Source organism: Alosa sapidissima, chromosome 18 (assembly GCF_018492685.1).
Source record: "Alosa sapidissima isolate fAloSap1 chromosome 18, fAloSap1.pri, whole genome shotgun sequence".
NCBI lineage: Eukaryota > Metazoa > Chordata > Actinopteri > Clupeiformes > Clupeidae > Alosa > Alosa sapidissima.
This window is the reverse complement of record NC_055974.1, coordinates 4,247,577-4,261,397: the sequence shown is the minus strand read 5'-3', so window position 1 is coordinate 4,261,397 and position 13,821 is coordinate 4,247,577. Positions and strand designations below refer to the sequence as shown.

Here is a 13,821-nt window from a genome sequence, read left to right as displayed (position 1 = left end):
CGGTTATTATCCCTTCAATTGAATTAATATACATCAATTTCAAGACAATCTGTGTCTTTGACTTTTTAATGAATGAATTAGATGGATATATGGGTAAAAGATGCAACTGTATTAGCTGTTAGTTTCTGTTTTCAATTCTTTTCCACCTACAAAATCCATATTTGCCGGCCATCATGGCCCCCAGGGGCCAAATCCGAGGCGACTACGATCCTAAATGTGAGTTTCATAAAATGATCAATTGTTATAAAAACTTGAGTTTAACTGCCCCACTAACAGTATGGAATACCCTTAAGGCTGTATGGCAAAAAAGGTCTCCGTAATATCTTTATTGCCTTCACAACAGTCATATGACCCTAAATAGGCCTCGTTTGTAGTGTGTGTTCCTTGTGGTCTGTTTTTATCAAGGATGTCAAACTGTGGTCTGTGACCTAGTTGTTCAGAGACGCATCAATCAGGAAGTGAAACGTTGCTTGTATTCAAAAATAGATAAACCCTCCAATGTTTTTGTAAATAGTTATCCATGTGTAAACAACTTGAGTTGATTTATGAAAGAGAAGGCTGATGTACCAGATAAGTGTGGACAGAAACAGGCTTAAGATGAGCTCAAGAAAACAAACACAAAATATCACAATAGTTATGGAAAGCTATTATAACAAATACAGTTTGCTTCCACTTTTCAGATTTCTTAATTCTAAGTGTATAGGCCCATGGTAACAGAAACCGCTGTTATTATGCTCTACTCAGGCTGTACAGATAATATCTGTGTATATATATAATGTATATCTGTATATATAATATATTATATCAGAACTCAGCTATCCTTCAAGCTGACATTTACGACCAGGTGACTGTCCTCATATTGTTGTGCATTTTGCAGCTGCCTTTTGCTGCCCTCTAGTGGCTACTTGTGTCATATTCAAGGAAATGTCTTAATTATCAAAACACATTTCTGCTTGTGAAAACAGAGACAGATATTTAGAAATACAGCTATAATCATATATATATATATATATATATATATATATAAAAGCACGGACTGATTTAAAAAAGCTACAAAACAATTGAAAGTCACAGAACATATGCAAAATATTTCCTTTAGCCTATGTCCTCAAGGTTCCTAATCACAGCCACACAGTATGGAGAAACATCTGATTAAACTCCCCTGCTTTGCAGTACATCTAGTTTAATAAAGGGTTAGAATTTTATTTGTCTGAAAGTCTAAAAGCTGGTGGATGGAAGTTAATCTTGTACTCCAGTGAAACTGGGGAAGAGAGAATGATGTAAATGGTTGTGTTCTGCAAGATGATAACAACATCAAATAAGTATATTCAAAAGGCCTTATTCATCATTTTAAAAAGCATCTTCACCAGTACAAATGTTTGGAAAAACAGACCTACTCCATCTTTTTGTGTGTGTAGCTCCCAAAACATTTTCTTGTGAAAGTTAACATCTCTCTCATACACAAACACACCTTTTGACTGTCATGGAGTTAAGTGTGACGTCAATCAGGCTGTGATCATTATGACATCCCCCTCTGATTTTCTTTTTTTTACAAATCAAACCCTTAGCATGACCAACCTTGAAACATTAGAAAGTGCTTTATAAACACTGCCATCACTGCTGTCACACACCCACTGAAATATTTTGGGGGCGGGCAGACAGGCTGGTGATGTCACAATGAACAGGTGATGTCAGTAGATTCTTCCACTCTTGAAACAACTGCAAGACCATGTAACCACAGCACAACCAATTCCACAGAGGTAACAGCTGATAAGGTGAGTCGAACAATCTAGGTCTCTTCTTTCCATTAATAATTATTTTTATGTAGGGTAAGGGTAGATAAAGTGCTGAGAACGTTTTTTTAAAAAATGCTACATAACTTTAGATACAAAATAGTATTGTTTCTTGAATATGCAAATTATCAATATAATTACAGTATAGATTGTACTTCTGCTATTGTTTGATCCTATTTATTTAATTTAGTCAGCATCATACCCACTTAACTGCATGTGAGAAGTTCCTAATATCATCAACCTTACATTAAATCCACAGTTCACACTATGTACGCAATAAGTACTAGTCTACCCGTGATGTTTAGAGGCAATTACTGACTAGAAAAGCCAGTAAGACTACAGCGTTGGTTTGAATGTTGGAATGTGCAGAATGGCTTTGTGAGAGCAGGTTGCCCATGTCTGAGCCAACCTGTTAAGGTGCAAGACTGGATTGGTACAACAAGCCTAGTGACATGGCAGATGATTGAATGGGTGAAGGGTTTTTTTCACAGTACTTTGCTTACCCACTGTACACACCCAGCAGTGGGGGGACATCATGGCACAGATACAGAAAGCATACATACATTAGTGGTATTTATCAAGATCAAAATATAGAGAGCAATAATCTTGCTCTCACTTCACTCTGCCCTGATATAACAGAACAAGGTTTCCCTTAACCTTATTTTAGAAATCAGTCAGAGTTGTGCACAGGTTTCTATTGTATTTCATCCACTAACATGGGCTAGCACCTTGTATGACCATTCTAGCAGTGTTAAGAGAATCAAAAACAATCAATCAGCAATTACATATTGAATTGAACTGAACAATGACAATATGCTATGATTATGTTAAAGGCTATTGACTTAATTTAATGCTATAATCAAGTTGTCCTGGTCAAGTCTTTTGATTATGTTGTTTAACATGTCGCCCAAAGCATGGTTTCCCACACCTGCATTTTATCAGAAGAACAGCTCCAGTGCTCCATATGTCAGCACATGTTCACCAACCCAGTCTGCATCCCGTGTGGACACACCTTCTGCCTGAGTTGCATCTCAGACTACTGGGATGGCCGGCAGCAGGAGCAGTGTCCAAACTGTAAAGAGGTCTTCCTCGTCAGACCTAGGCTCAGCGTTAATGTCTTTGTGACGAAGCTGATTAATCGTCTCCGGAGGTCAGGTCTGGATAACGTGGTACAGATCTGCGAACAGCCTGTCAGTGAGCCTCACAGTACAACCACTGGGCTCACTGCAGGGAGGACTCTCTTGCTGCTCTGCATTCTCGCTGTGGCCGTAGGATATGCAGCACATGTGTTCCAGGACACTGCCCCATCCAAGCTGGCGGAGCCCTGTGACCAGAGAACGCTCACCCAGGAAATGGAAAATAGCAAGAAGCTGAGAGACTCTTTTGAGGGGAATATGCAGAAGGCTGTAACTAATTTGGACAGAAAACTGGACAATCTGTCAAAAAAAGTATCGGTCTTACTGAAAAACACATTGAAAATCCACACAACCAAACTGGGGAAGGTGTCTGAGAAGGAAACTGCAGCAGAGAGGAGTAAGTGGCCCTAGGTGCACTCTTAGGTCTGAGAATGTTCAGTTTGGTTCTATGTGCTGTACAGCTCTGATGTAACTTTGTTCAGTTATATGGATGTCATGGATGGATGTTTTTTCTTCAGCTTCCTTTCAAATGAAGGCAGCCTTTCAAAATGAATTAACTACTGTACTGAGAAAGGGGTTAGGCATTTGGCTGTGTTTTTCTTCCATCCAGATTAATGTGTCTGTAGATTAGGTTTGTTTAAGCATTATATATATATATATGTATATATATATATATATATATATATATATATATATATATATATATATATATATATATATATATATATATATACACAGTGCAACCGGAAAGTATTCAGACCCTTTCAAGTTTTCTACATTTTGTTATGTTTCAGGCTCATCTTAAAATGGATTCAGTTCATTTTTCTCTCATCAATCAACACACAATACTCCATACAAAATCAGGTGTTTGGAGTGTTTTGTAAATTTATACAAAATAAAAGTCTGAAATATTCCATTTACATATTCAGACCCTTTGTCATGACACTTGCAATTGAGCTCTGGTGCATCCTACTTCTATCAATGGTCCTTGAGATGAGGACAGGCAGACATCTCTTTATATAAGGTCTCACAGTTGATTGTGTATGTCAGAGTGAAAACCAAGCCACAAGGTCGAGACAATTGTCCGTAGACCTGCGAGACAGGGTTGTGTGCAGATCTGGGGAAGGACACAAAAACAATTCTGCAGCATTGAAAGTGCCCAAGAGCACGGTAGCCTCAATCCTTCTCAAATGTAAAGTGTTGGAGCATTGTGTGTAGATTGATGAGAAAAAAAAAACGAATTGAATCCATTTCAAGATGAGTCTGAAATATAACAAAATGTGGAAAACTTAAAAGGGTCTGAATACTTTCCGGTTGCACTGTACATACATACATACATACATACAGTTCTGGAAAAAAATGTAGGGTGCATTCACACTAGACCGTTTGGTGCGGACCTGGATCTGCACCATAGTCCACTTTTGGTCTGGGGTACGGTCACTGTTCTTTATAGATCAGTCAGAGGGTACGGTTCGTTAGTATTTTGGTGGAGTTCTAATGCTATCTGTTCCAAAACCAGCCATTTTTTGCGACGTTGCCAAGCGATGTTGGTAAACAGAAGCTAGAGTTTATGACATAAACAGTCCACAGACAAAACTGTAATTTGAACAGAGACCAGCTGGGTCAGGGCAAGGGGAGAATAATGGCACTTGGGTACGGTCCAGTTAAACGGACCCAGTGTGAAGGCAACCTAAGAGATCACTGCACATTTTTCTGATGTTATCCTACAATTGCTGAATGACATTCAAATGAGTTGACAGTCATATTAAAAATATATTTGAATATGGCCGTCAACTCACTCACTTAATTTTCTCCCGAGCTGTATATATATAGCTGGCTAAAAGTTTTGCGTAGTACTGTACATTCACCAAAAGTTGTGTGATATATACTTTTCATATTTCATAAAAGACTTGAACATGTTTTCTTACAGAACTGAAGAATATCCGGCAATATGAAGGTACTGTTATTATCATTACATGAAAACAAAAAAATACTATTTCAATTTGTGTTTTTCCTCCATGGTTACATATTTGTTTTTGGTTTTCTAGTGGATGTGACCCTAGATCCTGACACAGCCCATCCAAGCCTTCTCCTTTCTTCTGATGGTAAACAACTATGGCATGGACACACTCAACAAAACCTCACTAATCACCCAAAGAGGTTTGACTACTGTATCAGTGTCCTGGGAAAGGAGGGCTTCAACTCGGGGAGCTTTTACTACGAAGTGCAGGTCAAAGGAAAGACAAACTGGGATCTAGGAGTGGTTCGAGAATCCATTAACAGGAAGGGGAAGATTGTACTCGGTCCAACAAACGGGTATTGGACAATATGGCTTCGGAATGATGAAAATTATGCTGCACTGGATATGCCTACTGTCCCAATCTCTCTGAAAAACAGGCCTGAGACGGTGGGGGTGTTTGTGGATTATGAGGAAGGTCTTGTGTCCTTCTATGATGGGGACAGTGGGGGTCATATCTACTCTTTTACTGGTCTCTCTTTCACTGAAACACTCTACCCATACTTCAGCCCTGGCCTTAGTTCAGGAGATAAAAACTCAGCCCCGATGATCATTTCCAGGCATGTCTTCTAAATTAAATGTAGGGTCCGTTTCATGTACTCTGATCACTTAGGATCAGATCTAAACTTGAAAATGAACTGTGAAGTCTTAGATCACGTTATCCAATATTAGCTCTGATCTGGATCAAACTCTCAGTATGAATTGTAAAAATGTTTTAGAGATACATTTTGATTTAAATAAATCAGGATTATCCTAATCACAGCAGAAGAGTGGACTCAAGGTGGATTTCAGGTCCTCTGCCTTCGAGTGGCTCCTGTAATGTTCGGTACGTTAAGACGGCAAAATAAGATTTTTGCTATGCAATGCAACTTGCCATAGGTATAAAGTTTCATGCCATAGTATTAAAGTGGGCATAAAGTACATAATATACTTTACCGTTTATGGATATTCCAGAAGTGATATTCTGGAGTACATAATACAATATTTTTATTTTTAAAAGCAAGTACTTCTGTACTTCAACTTAAGTAAAAATCTGACTTAGCAACTTTCACTTGTATTGGAATAATATTTGACAAGGTGTATCTATACTTTCACTTAAGTAAAGGAATTGTGTACTTCGTTCACCTCTGGCTAGGTTATTGTGTGACATTGGTTTACACTACAGCAAAAAATCAACAAGTACATCAACACGTTTTCAGTAGCCTACCACTGTTGCAGAAATCACAAGAAGGTACAAGAAGGTATCCTTTTGATTTTTTGTACATTTTTGCACATTCCAACATAAGGATAGCCTAGAAATCTAGACGCACCCTAGCAGCAGCACATGTAATTCTTAAGTAACTCTAGTAACTCTCCGTTGGCTTGCGAGCTGGAAAAATTACTTGACGACGACCCGGCAGAAAGTCCATTATCCAGCTGCACATGGTCAGGTGCATGCCCAGACCCCTGAGCTTGGCAGGAACTATTGTGTTAAAGGCTGAGCTGTAGTCCACAAGCAGTTTTTGCATGTAACAGTTCTTTCCCTCCAGATGGGCAAGGACAGTATGAGGGGCAAGGACAGTATGAGGGGCCATGGCAATAGCATTGACCGTCGATCTGTTTGACGACATGCATATTGGATTGGATTGGATTGTCTTTAATGTCCCCAAGAGGCAATTTGGTTCACAAAAGTAGCCAGCACAAATATACTCAATCAACATAAATCATAATAAATACTGACATAATACACACATTCAAAATGTAAAATCACATAATAATACACACATTCAAAATGTAAAATCACATAATACTTGTGGCTGTAAATATATTCCATTCTGAATGTAAACATATCTACCTTGTTAAGAAACCAAACAGCTGATGGGACAAATGATCTGTTTGAACTGGCCAAAAAAATGCAGCATAGAACAGATGAAGCCCCTCAGCAGCCTCTCAGGGAATTCAATTATTTAGTTTTTCCACTTTCTCATATGCTACATAAAGAAAGATGGTGATTAAAAAACATTTCAAGTAACAGAACCATTTCAAGCACAGATAACTTATAACATTATACACGTCTCTATACTCAAAACATTTTTTTTCTCCATACCAGTTACAAAATATAAAAATAAATCTTTCAGAAATGTCTGTACAAAAACATTCACATAAATTAACTTTTTCCCATGTAGACCTTGATATGGTATAGCTACTATCAAAGTCTATATTTTATTGATCTAAAAGCACAGTCTGACAAGCAGACCTGAACTACATCAGCAGAACGATTCCAGAGGTGAAGAGTGCATGGGACAAGGTGGTGGTACCCTTGTCTTCTTGCATCACCAGAAATCAACTAGAAAACCAGAAACAACAAAATGCCACTGAAGAGAAGCTGTGCAATGATGTCAGAGGATTGGTAAAAAAAAGCTCACTCCTCAGAGTGTAGTCATGGTGGGTACCCATGATTCAGATGTTCTTCTGCTGCCTCAAGATAGCAATGTGCTAACAGTGTGCGTGAACACTTCTCATTTTAACACAAACATGGTCACAGGTGCTACACCTTGTGCAAACGCATGTGCTATTAGACAACGTGGACCCTGGGCAGGAAAATGAAAGTGGAGTTAGTCTGAAACTAGAAAAGGCTCTTGAGTCTGTACCCCTTTGGGCCGGTTGTAAGATAGGGTTACCTATGGAGATGATCCTGACTGTCTAAAAAACCAAACTGCTCTAAAAACGGTCTCAGCTTGGATGTCACAGCAGAGTCATTGCGTGGTAACTTCTTCATAAGCGCCTGCGTTGCTTTGACGGAGTCCTGAAATCCCCAGCTCTCGATCAATAGGACTGCCAAATCTGATGACTTTGCCCTCTCCAGTTTACCCCTGGGGATTGATGGTTGGCCTTCAGGGGCTTTCACTATGCTCTTCAGCCTCTTCAGTTGGTTCTCATCCAGTTCATCCAGAATATCACATAAAGTGGCCTGCCAATCATCTTCTTTCAATGAAGTCCCTCCTAAACAATATACAATAGATGCAATATGTTTAACTTAGACAACAAAACATACGAATCCAAATTGTATTACTTGACTGATTGCATTTCAGAAACTCACCCTGTTTTTCATGCTGAACCTCTGTTTTGACCTGGCTATCTGCAATATGATGAGAAAAAAATATGATCAAACAAATACTGTTATCTGAAATATGCCCCGAATAGAAGTGGTACCTACCATATTTTGCCTTGATAATCACACGACGATCCCAAGGCTGTTTATAACTTTGCTTGTCTCTAATCTTCACACGCATTTCAATTACATTGCAGTCAAAGAAAACTTCAAAAGATGGGTGTTGATAACCATGGTAGAGGCACTTAAAAACACATATCTGTAAACCAAGCCAAATAATATTATCACGCTATGAGGAAATGTTAACAAAACACAGTTATATAACACATTTTCTAGCACATTTACTTAGGAGTGTAGCAGCCAATAATGTGATAACAACCAATAATGTAATAACTTGCCAATGACGCTATTACATTATTGGCTGATTATTACGTTATTGGCTGAGTTTAAAAAATAATAATAATGTAATAATGTAATGACAGGAGCCTATAATGCAATAATATACCAATTTATCACCCGGAGAGAAGAAATACTTATCTTTTTCTTATATTCTGGCCATTCAGGAGGAAGAGATGCAGAGTGTATCTTAGGTATGAGCTACACCAGGCGCGTAACTGAAGCGTTCTGTTCGCGTAGCGTCTGCTGCAACAATTAGCTGCCACCTTAATCAATGGAAGTAGCTACACCTGACGTGATAGCGGCGCGTACGTTCGAAAAAAATTGACCAGTCTTTTAAAATGGATTTCACGCGTCGCAAACGGAATGCTTCAGTTCCGCGCCTGGTGTAGCTCATACCTTAGAATTGACCCCCCAACCATGCCCTCTGTCTAATGCGAACCTCTGTCTGATGTTCAATCTAGCGTTCTATCTCAGCCTGATCCTGGGCTTCTAGCTAACCCTCATGTTCAGCCTATGTCTGATATGGTAGGATGTTGGCAATCAGCCTGGGGTTCAATATCTACTATCAGAAATCTTATCAAGAATTATTGATTGATCTCAATCTAGATATGTCTATCTAGATATGACATCAAGCCTCTGTGAACTATCTACACCATTTCATTCCAATCTGTACATAACAGAGGTACTTGCAGAGTTTGGAACTGGACAAAGAGAATCACCGCACTATTAGTGTTATGAAGCTCTACAAGGCTGCTGGATGCAACAGTGGTCTTATTAATCTGAATTGCATGACCAAGGTTTTTCCTCATCAGCCTAGTGGTGCTACATGCCCACCAAGTTTCTAGGCTAGCGGCGGTCATATTATATAAAGTTATAAGTTATTACATTTTTCATGATTTTATTTTAAAACCCAGCTTATAACATAATAACCAGCCAATAATATAATGGGCCTTATGTTGGCAATTTGAAACGTCTGGTCGGAGGCAAAAAGTTTTAAGACATTTAAGGCGTGTCCAGTCCACATTCACTAATTTAATGGTGTGATTTTGTGATCAAATGCTGGGCGCAAAAGGGTTGATCTTATGTTTCTTAATCAGTCATGGGTGTGTTTTGGGGGTAACATATCTTTTAAACCAATGAGAATGACATCTGTCATTCCCTTTAAGAGCCAGCACACAACATCAAATAGCCTGTCAGTATTTTGACAGTCAATGTCATCTGACAGTCATCTGAAGGAATCTGCTTGCAGAATTCCACTAGAACACTACTTGCTTTACTAAAACCTGTGTTTTACCTGTATATGAGAGTACGTGTGAGTATATAACCAACATGCATCTGCACTTGCCTATTACTTGAACTTTATTTAAATATTGTTGCGCAAGGTGCACGATAGGCCCCAATAACTATTCCCAAAAACATTTTTGGTACAGACTACATTATCAGCATTATCTACATTAATGACTGCTACAAGGCGCACAACAGAAACATATATTTGGCACTCACATACACAGGCACACATGAAGAACATGAAACATAAGGCAGGCTTTTTAAAATATCCCAGAATTGCTTATTTTTTCACCTTGGGCTGCACTGCAGGCTTTTTTGAGTCTGTGATCAACTTGTACTTTCCATTGCGTCTTAAAATACAGTTGGAGCTTGTTTTGATGAAAACATACTCCTTCTGTTGCTCTTGGATCTGTGACAAATAGTTACAAACAGTTAAATGAGATAATTACAAACAGTCTGAAAACCACTTAATTGATAGAAAATCAAGTGAAGCCAGCTACTATACCTCAGCAAGAGGCACATTTCGAGACAACATGAACACCCAAAGCCTGTGTTCAGTATCAGTTATGCAGGGATCAAGGAAGAGAAGCACTTGGCCAAGGACACGGCCAGATGGTCGGCAAGATCGTTTTCTTTGTTTTTTACGCAATATCCCAAACTTACTAAGCCCATGGATTCGAACAGCTACATGTGTTTGGGTAAACTTTATTGGTGTAAGAAACTTTTTGCCGTTTGCAAAGCTGTGCATTACGACCAAGTCTCCAATAGCGTCCGCTGATGAAACAGGCATAGATGACAAAGTTGAAATAATAAACAATAACATAAGTAATGGCAAATAAATACACCATAAAACACAGCTATATGTAGATGTGTGACTCACCCTCAGTTTCACAGTGTGGCAGATGAAGTTGGCACATTTCTCTTTTGGAGCATGTAATGTCAAATAGAGGTCCTGCAGGTTCATAATGGTCCAATGACCTGATATTTGTGTCATAAGGGACCACACAATATTCTACATGTGCTTGTTTCCTCAGTCCAAACTTCAATCCTGTAGCTTTGCAGTAAAATGTCCCCCCAGTGGATGCCTGAAATCTAGAAAGCAGGGGGAACAAGAGCCAGCCACAAGGTCACAAATGTTACCATCTTGCTTAAAGGGTATTATACCCACATTATGTTGTAGGCATAGTCTGCAGCCTAGACGGTAAAACATAATGGACAAAGCGTTGTGTCTGCAGCCAGCCAGCTGTCAATCATAGGTGTAAACACGCCCTTTTTAGATTTGTTAATATAGCATTAAAAAAAAAAATTCAGCGAGAAAAGAAAAATTGTGTGTATTGAAGCATCTTGAAAACTATTTTTTCGAATAAAAAGTTGTAGATAAAAAAATAGTTTTAGGTGAGAAAACTGACACGGAAAGTTGGATACTTGGCCATTGAATTACATGGGGATGGGCGGAGTTACACATTGTACTGCAGCCAGCCACCAGGGGGCTCTGGACTAACGCTCGCATCACTCTTAACAGATGGCACACTGTCCAGTTCTATATAGTTTATGGTTGTAGGCATACCTGTAGGACATCTTGCCATTACAGACAGATATTTCTGGGTCAATCTCTTCCATCAAACAAGGGTGCTGGAAAAAGAAAAGTGCAGGCTATCTTTCTATTCTTCGATCTAAATGTACTGATCAGTTAAGATTTCAGAGCAAATGTAAATGTTAGAAGTATACTAGTGTGAACATCAATAATTTACAATGTTTACTATAGCCTACCTTTAGAGCAGCCTTGCCAGGTGGCTGTTTTTGTTCCTGATCGGTTTCTTTGTCATCATCAAGACTTGGCAACATTTCAAAGTGACTGTCCATCACAAAGGCTTCAGCATCCAACACCGGGTTGTTAAAGAGACTAAGATGAAACAGTGTGGTTAAGTAATAGTATTAAAAAGCACAAAAACGTACAAAAAGCACAAAAAAGATAAATAATCTGGTACTCACAAGACTTTCTCTGTACAGCGCCTTTTTTTCAGGAATTCCTCTTGAATTCTTTCAACTCCTTGGTCAGTGATATCATTGTTGTCTAGACTTTAACAGAATTTTTTTTTCAATATTTTGCCATCAAAGAACAGTCATGTCTGGCCTCATTACAATAACGGAGTCACTATTTGCACCCCTGGTACAATTGGCCTTGGCCACACAGCTGGGCAATTCACACCCTGTATGATGCGTGACAAAAAATGCATTGTGCATGCACAAAAAAACATGGCGGACATTCGTTTCTTCGTCAGCAGAAAGAGAAGAATTCAGCACTAATATCTGTTGGTCTGCTTCATGTCATGTGTCTGTTCATAGTCAAAGTCCCTGTTTTTCTGCTGTCATAGGCGAGCACCGTGCCACACTTAATGCACGCAACAAAGCCAACACATATAGGCTACACTGTAAAAATTGGATAGTTCCTTGAAGAACCTCAATGTTCCTCCAAGAACCCAGGGGGTCTTCTCAGAACTCAAACGTGCTTTGATGCTCTTAAAGGTCTCTGCAAGAACCTTAAAGCTGCAGTTGGCAAGTCTGACAGATTGTGGACTTAGCCAAAATGTTGAATATTTACAACTCTCATGCCCCTCCCCAACTACCACCGAGCACCATCTCATCCAGTCTGTGCTCGTCAGTGCGCACCAGACTGCACCAGACTGTGATTGACAACAAATAACAGGCTCTAGGTGGAGGTAGAAATGCGTTTTTTTTCTAAAACCAGCTGATTTATGTTGTTCTGTCGGAGCATAGTGTCGATTTCAGTGAATATGATCAAAAAAATCTTGCCAACTGCAGCTTTAACGATGTTTCTGTATGAAAGGAGGTTCCTCAAAGAACCCAATTCAATCAAGGTTCCTGGAGGATCTTCAGCAGAGAAAGAGCAATTTTCTTGAATTTATCTTTTATAGGCCTACATTAGTGTGTAGCCTAGGCCTAACAGATTCAAAATAAATAAAATAAGACTTTTGATGAATAATTCACCTATAGTTTTGACAAGTGTGTCATTGCGCAAAAGATCTGTAGCATTCAGCTACTTGTGTGGTGTTTTATTAAGAATAAGGCTATTTGCACCCTTGGTACAATTAGCAGTGTATGTTATTCGTACCCTGGTGCAATTAGAAGTGAATTCCCCATCTGATACAAATATCAATGTATGCTATTCGTACCTTGATCACACAATGTAATAAAAAAATAAAAAAATGACGAGCAACTCTTCTTTTAAAATTGATAACCTAACAGTATTTTCTTCAGCTGAGTCAACATAACTAGGTGAGTGCAACATTTTGACAGCCCTATCTCAAGCTTTTTTAATGTTGATATTTGTCGCAATACCTTAAATGACACATATTCTATGTCTGGAAACGAGATGTTTTAATTACAACCTCATTATAGGCTATAAAACTATAACTAAAGGTAAAGTCAACGTTAGCCTGTCATTGTTAGCTATTTAACGTTAACGTTTTGTTTAACATATCGATAGAGCTTACAGCCTAATGTTAATTTTAAATTGGTAAGTTATAAATTATGTTATTACCCTATATTGTATTATATATATTCTGTCTATTTTACTGTAGTTGAACTCACTGGCAGAGTCAGTAGGCCTGTTATCTTCTGCCTTATCTTCTAGTTAACTGTAGCCTACGTTAAGTTAACGTTAACGTAGGCTACATCTAATGTTAAACAGGAGCTCTGACTTTTTCCACAGGTCAGAAAAATGGAATTTAATTCAGGGAGCTTGTCCAATAGGTAGGCTAGGCATATTCTAAGAAATGTAATAAATAACACCATCCAACTTCAGTTTTACTTGGATGAATTTGAAGTATTGAATCCCTTGGGGTCAAAGCGGAGAAACATAAATGAACAGCAGTCTATTTTAGAATTGGCAATTTGTATAACAAAGAGTATATATACTTACTTAATATTTATCTGAACTTCAAAACATATATCTATCAACAGCACAAGTATATTCAATCTGGTTTCACCAACTACTCTGAAGTATTTCAACCTTTGCTGTCCGATGTTAAGAAATTATGGTGGAGGGAGAAGGTCTTCCGTGGCACAATAGCTACA

The 13,821-nt window shown here is 38.6% G+C and overlaps 2 protein-coding genes across 4 annotated transcripts in view; one reads left to right on the top strand and one right to left on the bottom strand.

Annotated features, from left to right (window-relative positions):
- Positions 1–1,701: 1,701 nt before the first annotated feature.
- LOC121689785 (nuclear factor 7, ovary-like) lies at positions 1,702–5,708 on the top strand. 3 transcript variants are annotated; one of them, XM_042069903.1, is made up of 6 exons: positions 1,704–1,775; positions 2,053–2,230; positions 2,705–3,326; positions 4,860–4,886; positions 4,978–5,547; positions 5,590–5,708. In XM_042069903.1, exons 3-5 carry the CDS (start codon positions 2,708–2,710, stop codon positions 5,517–5,519), a joined length of 1,188 nt encoding a protein of 395 aa, XP_041925837.1. In that variant the 5' UTR covers positions 1,704–1,775; positions 2,053–2,230; positions 2,705–2,707; the 3' UTR covers positions 5,520–5,547; positions 5,590–5,708. The 3 variants fall into 3 exon arrangements, with proteins under 3 accessions (XP_041925836.1, XP_041925837.1, XP_041925835.1); XM_042069901.1 differs by having other exon boundaries at positions 4,978–5,708; XM_042069902.1 differs by lacking the exon at positions 2,053–2,230 and having other exon boundaries at positions 1,702–1,775; positions 2,707–3,326; positions 4,978–5,708.
- Positions 5,709–5,780: 72 nt separating this feature from the next.
- LOC121689778 overlaps positions 5,781–13,821 on the bottom strand; it is a 31,911-nt gene continuing 23,870 nt past the window's right edge. Inside the window, exons 13-21 of the mRNA XM_042069889.1 lie at positions 11,716–11,802; positions 11,494–11,626; positions 11,291–11,355; positions 10,604–10,815; positions 10,229–10,497; positions 10,016–10,132; positions 8,143–8,296; positions 8,026–8,064; positions 5,781–7,928 (exon numbers count right to left, since the gene is read on the bottom strand). Coding sequence (XP_041925823.1) covers positions 7,603–7,928; positions 8,026–8,064; positions 8,143–8,296; positions 10,016–10,132; positions 10,229–10,497; positions 10,604–10,815; positions 11,291–11,355; positions 11,494–11,626; positions 11,716–11,802 — 1,402 coding nt within the window. The 3' untranslated portion in view covers positions 5,781–7,602. The remainder of the gene's footprint in view (positions 7,929–8,025; positions 8,065–8,142; positions 8,297–10,015; positions 10,133–10,228; positions 10,498–10,603; positions 10,816–11,290; positions 11,356–11,493; positions 11,627–11,715; positions 11,803–13,821) is intronic.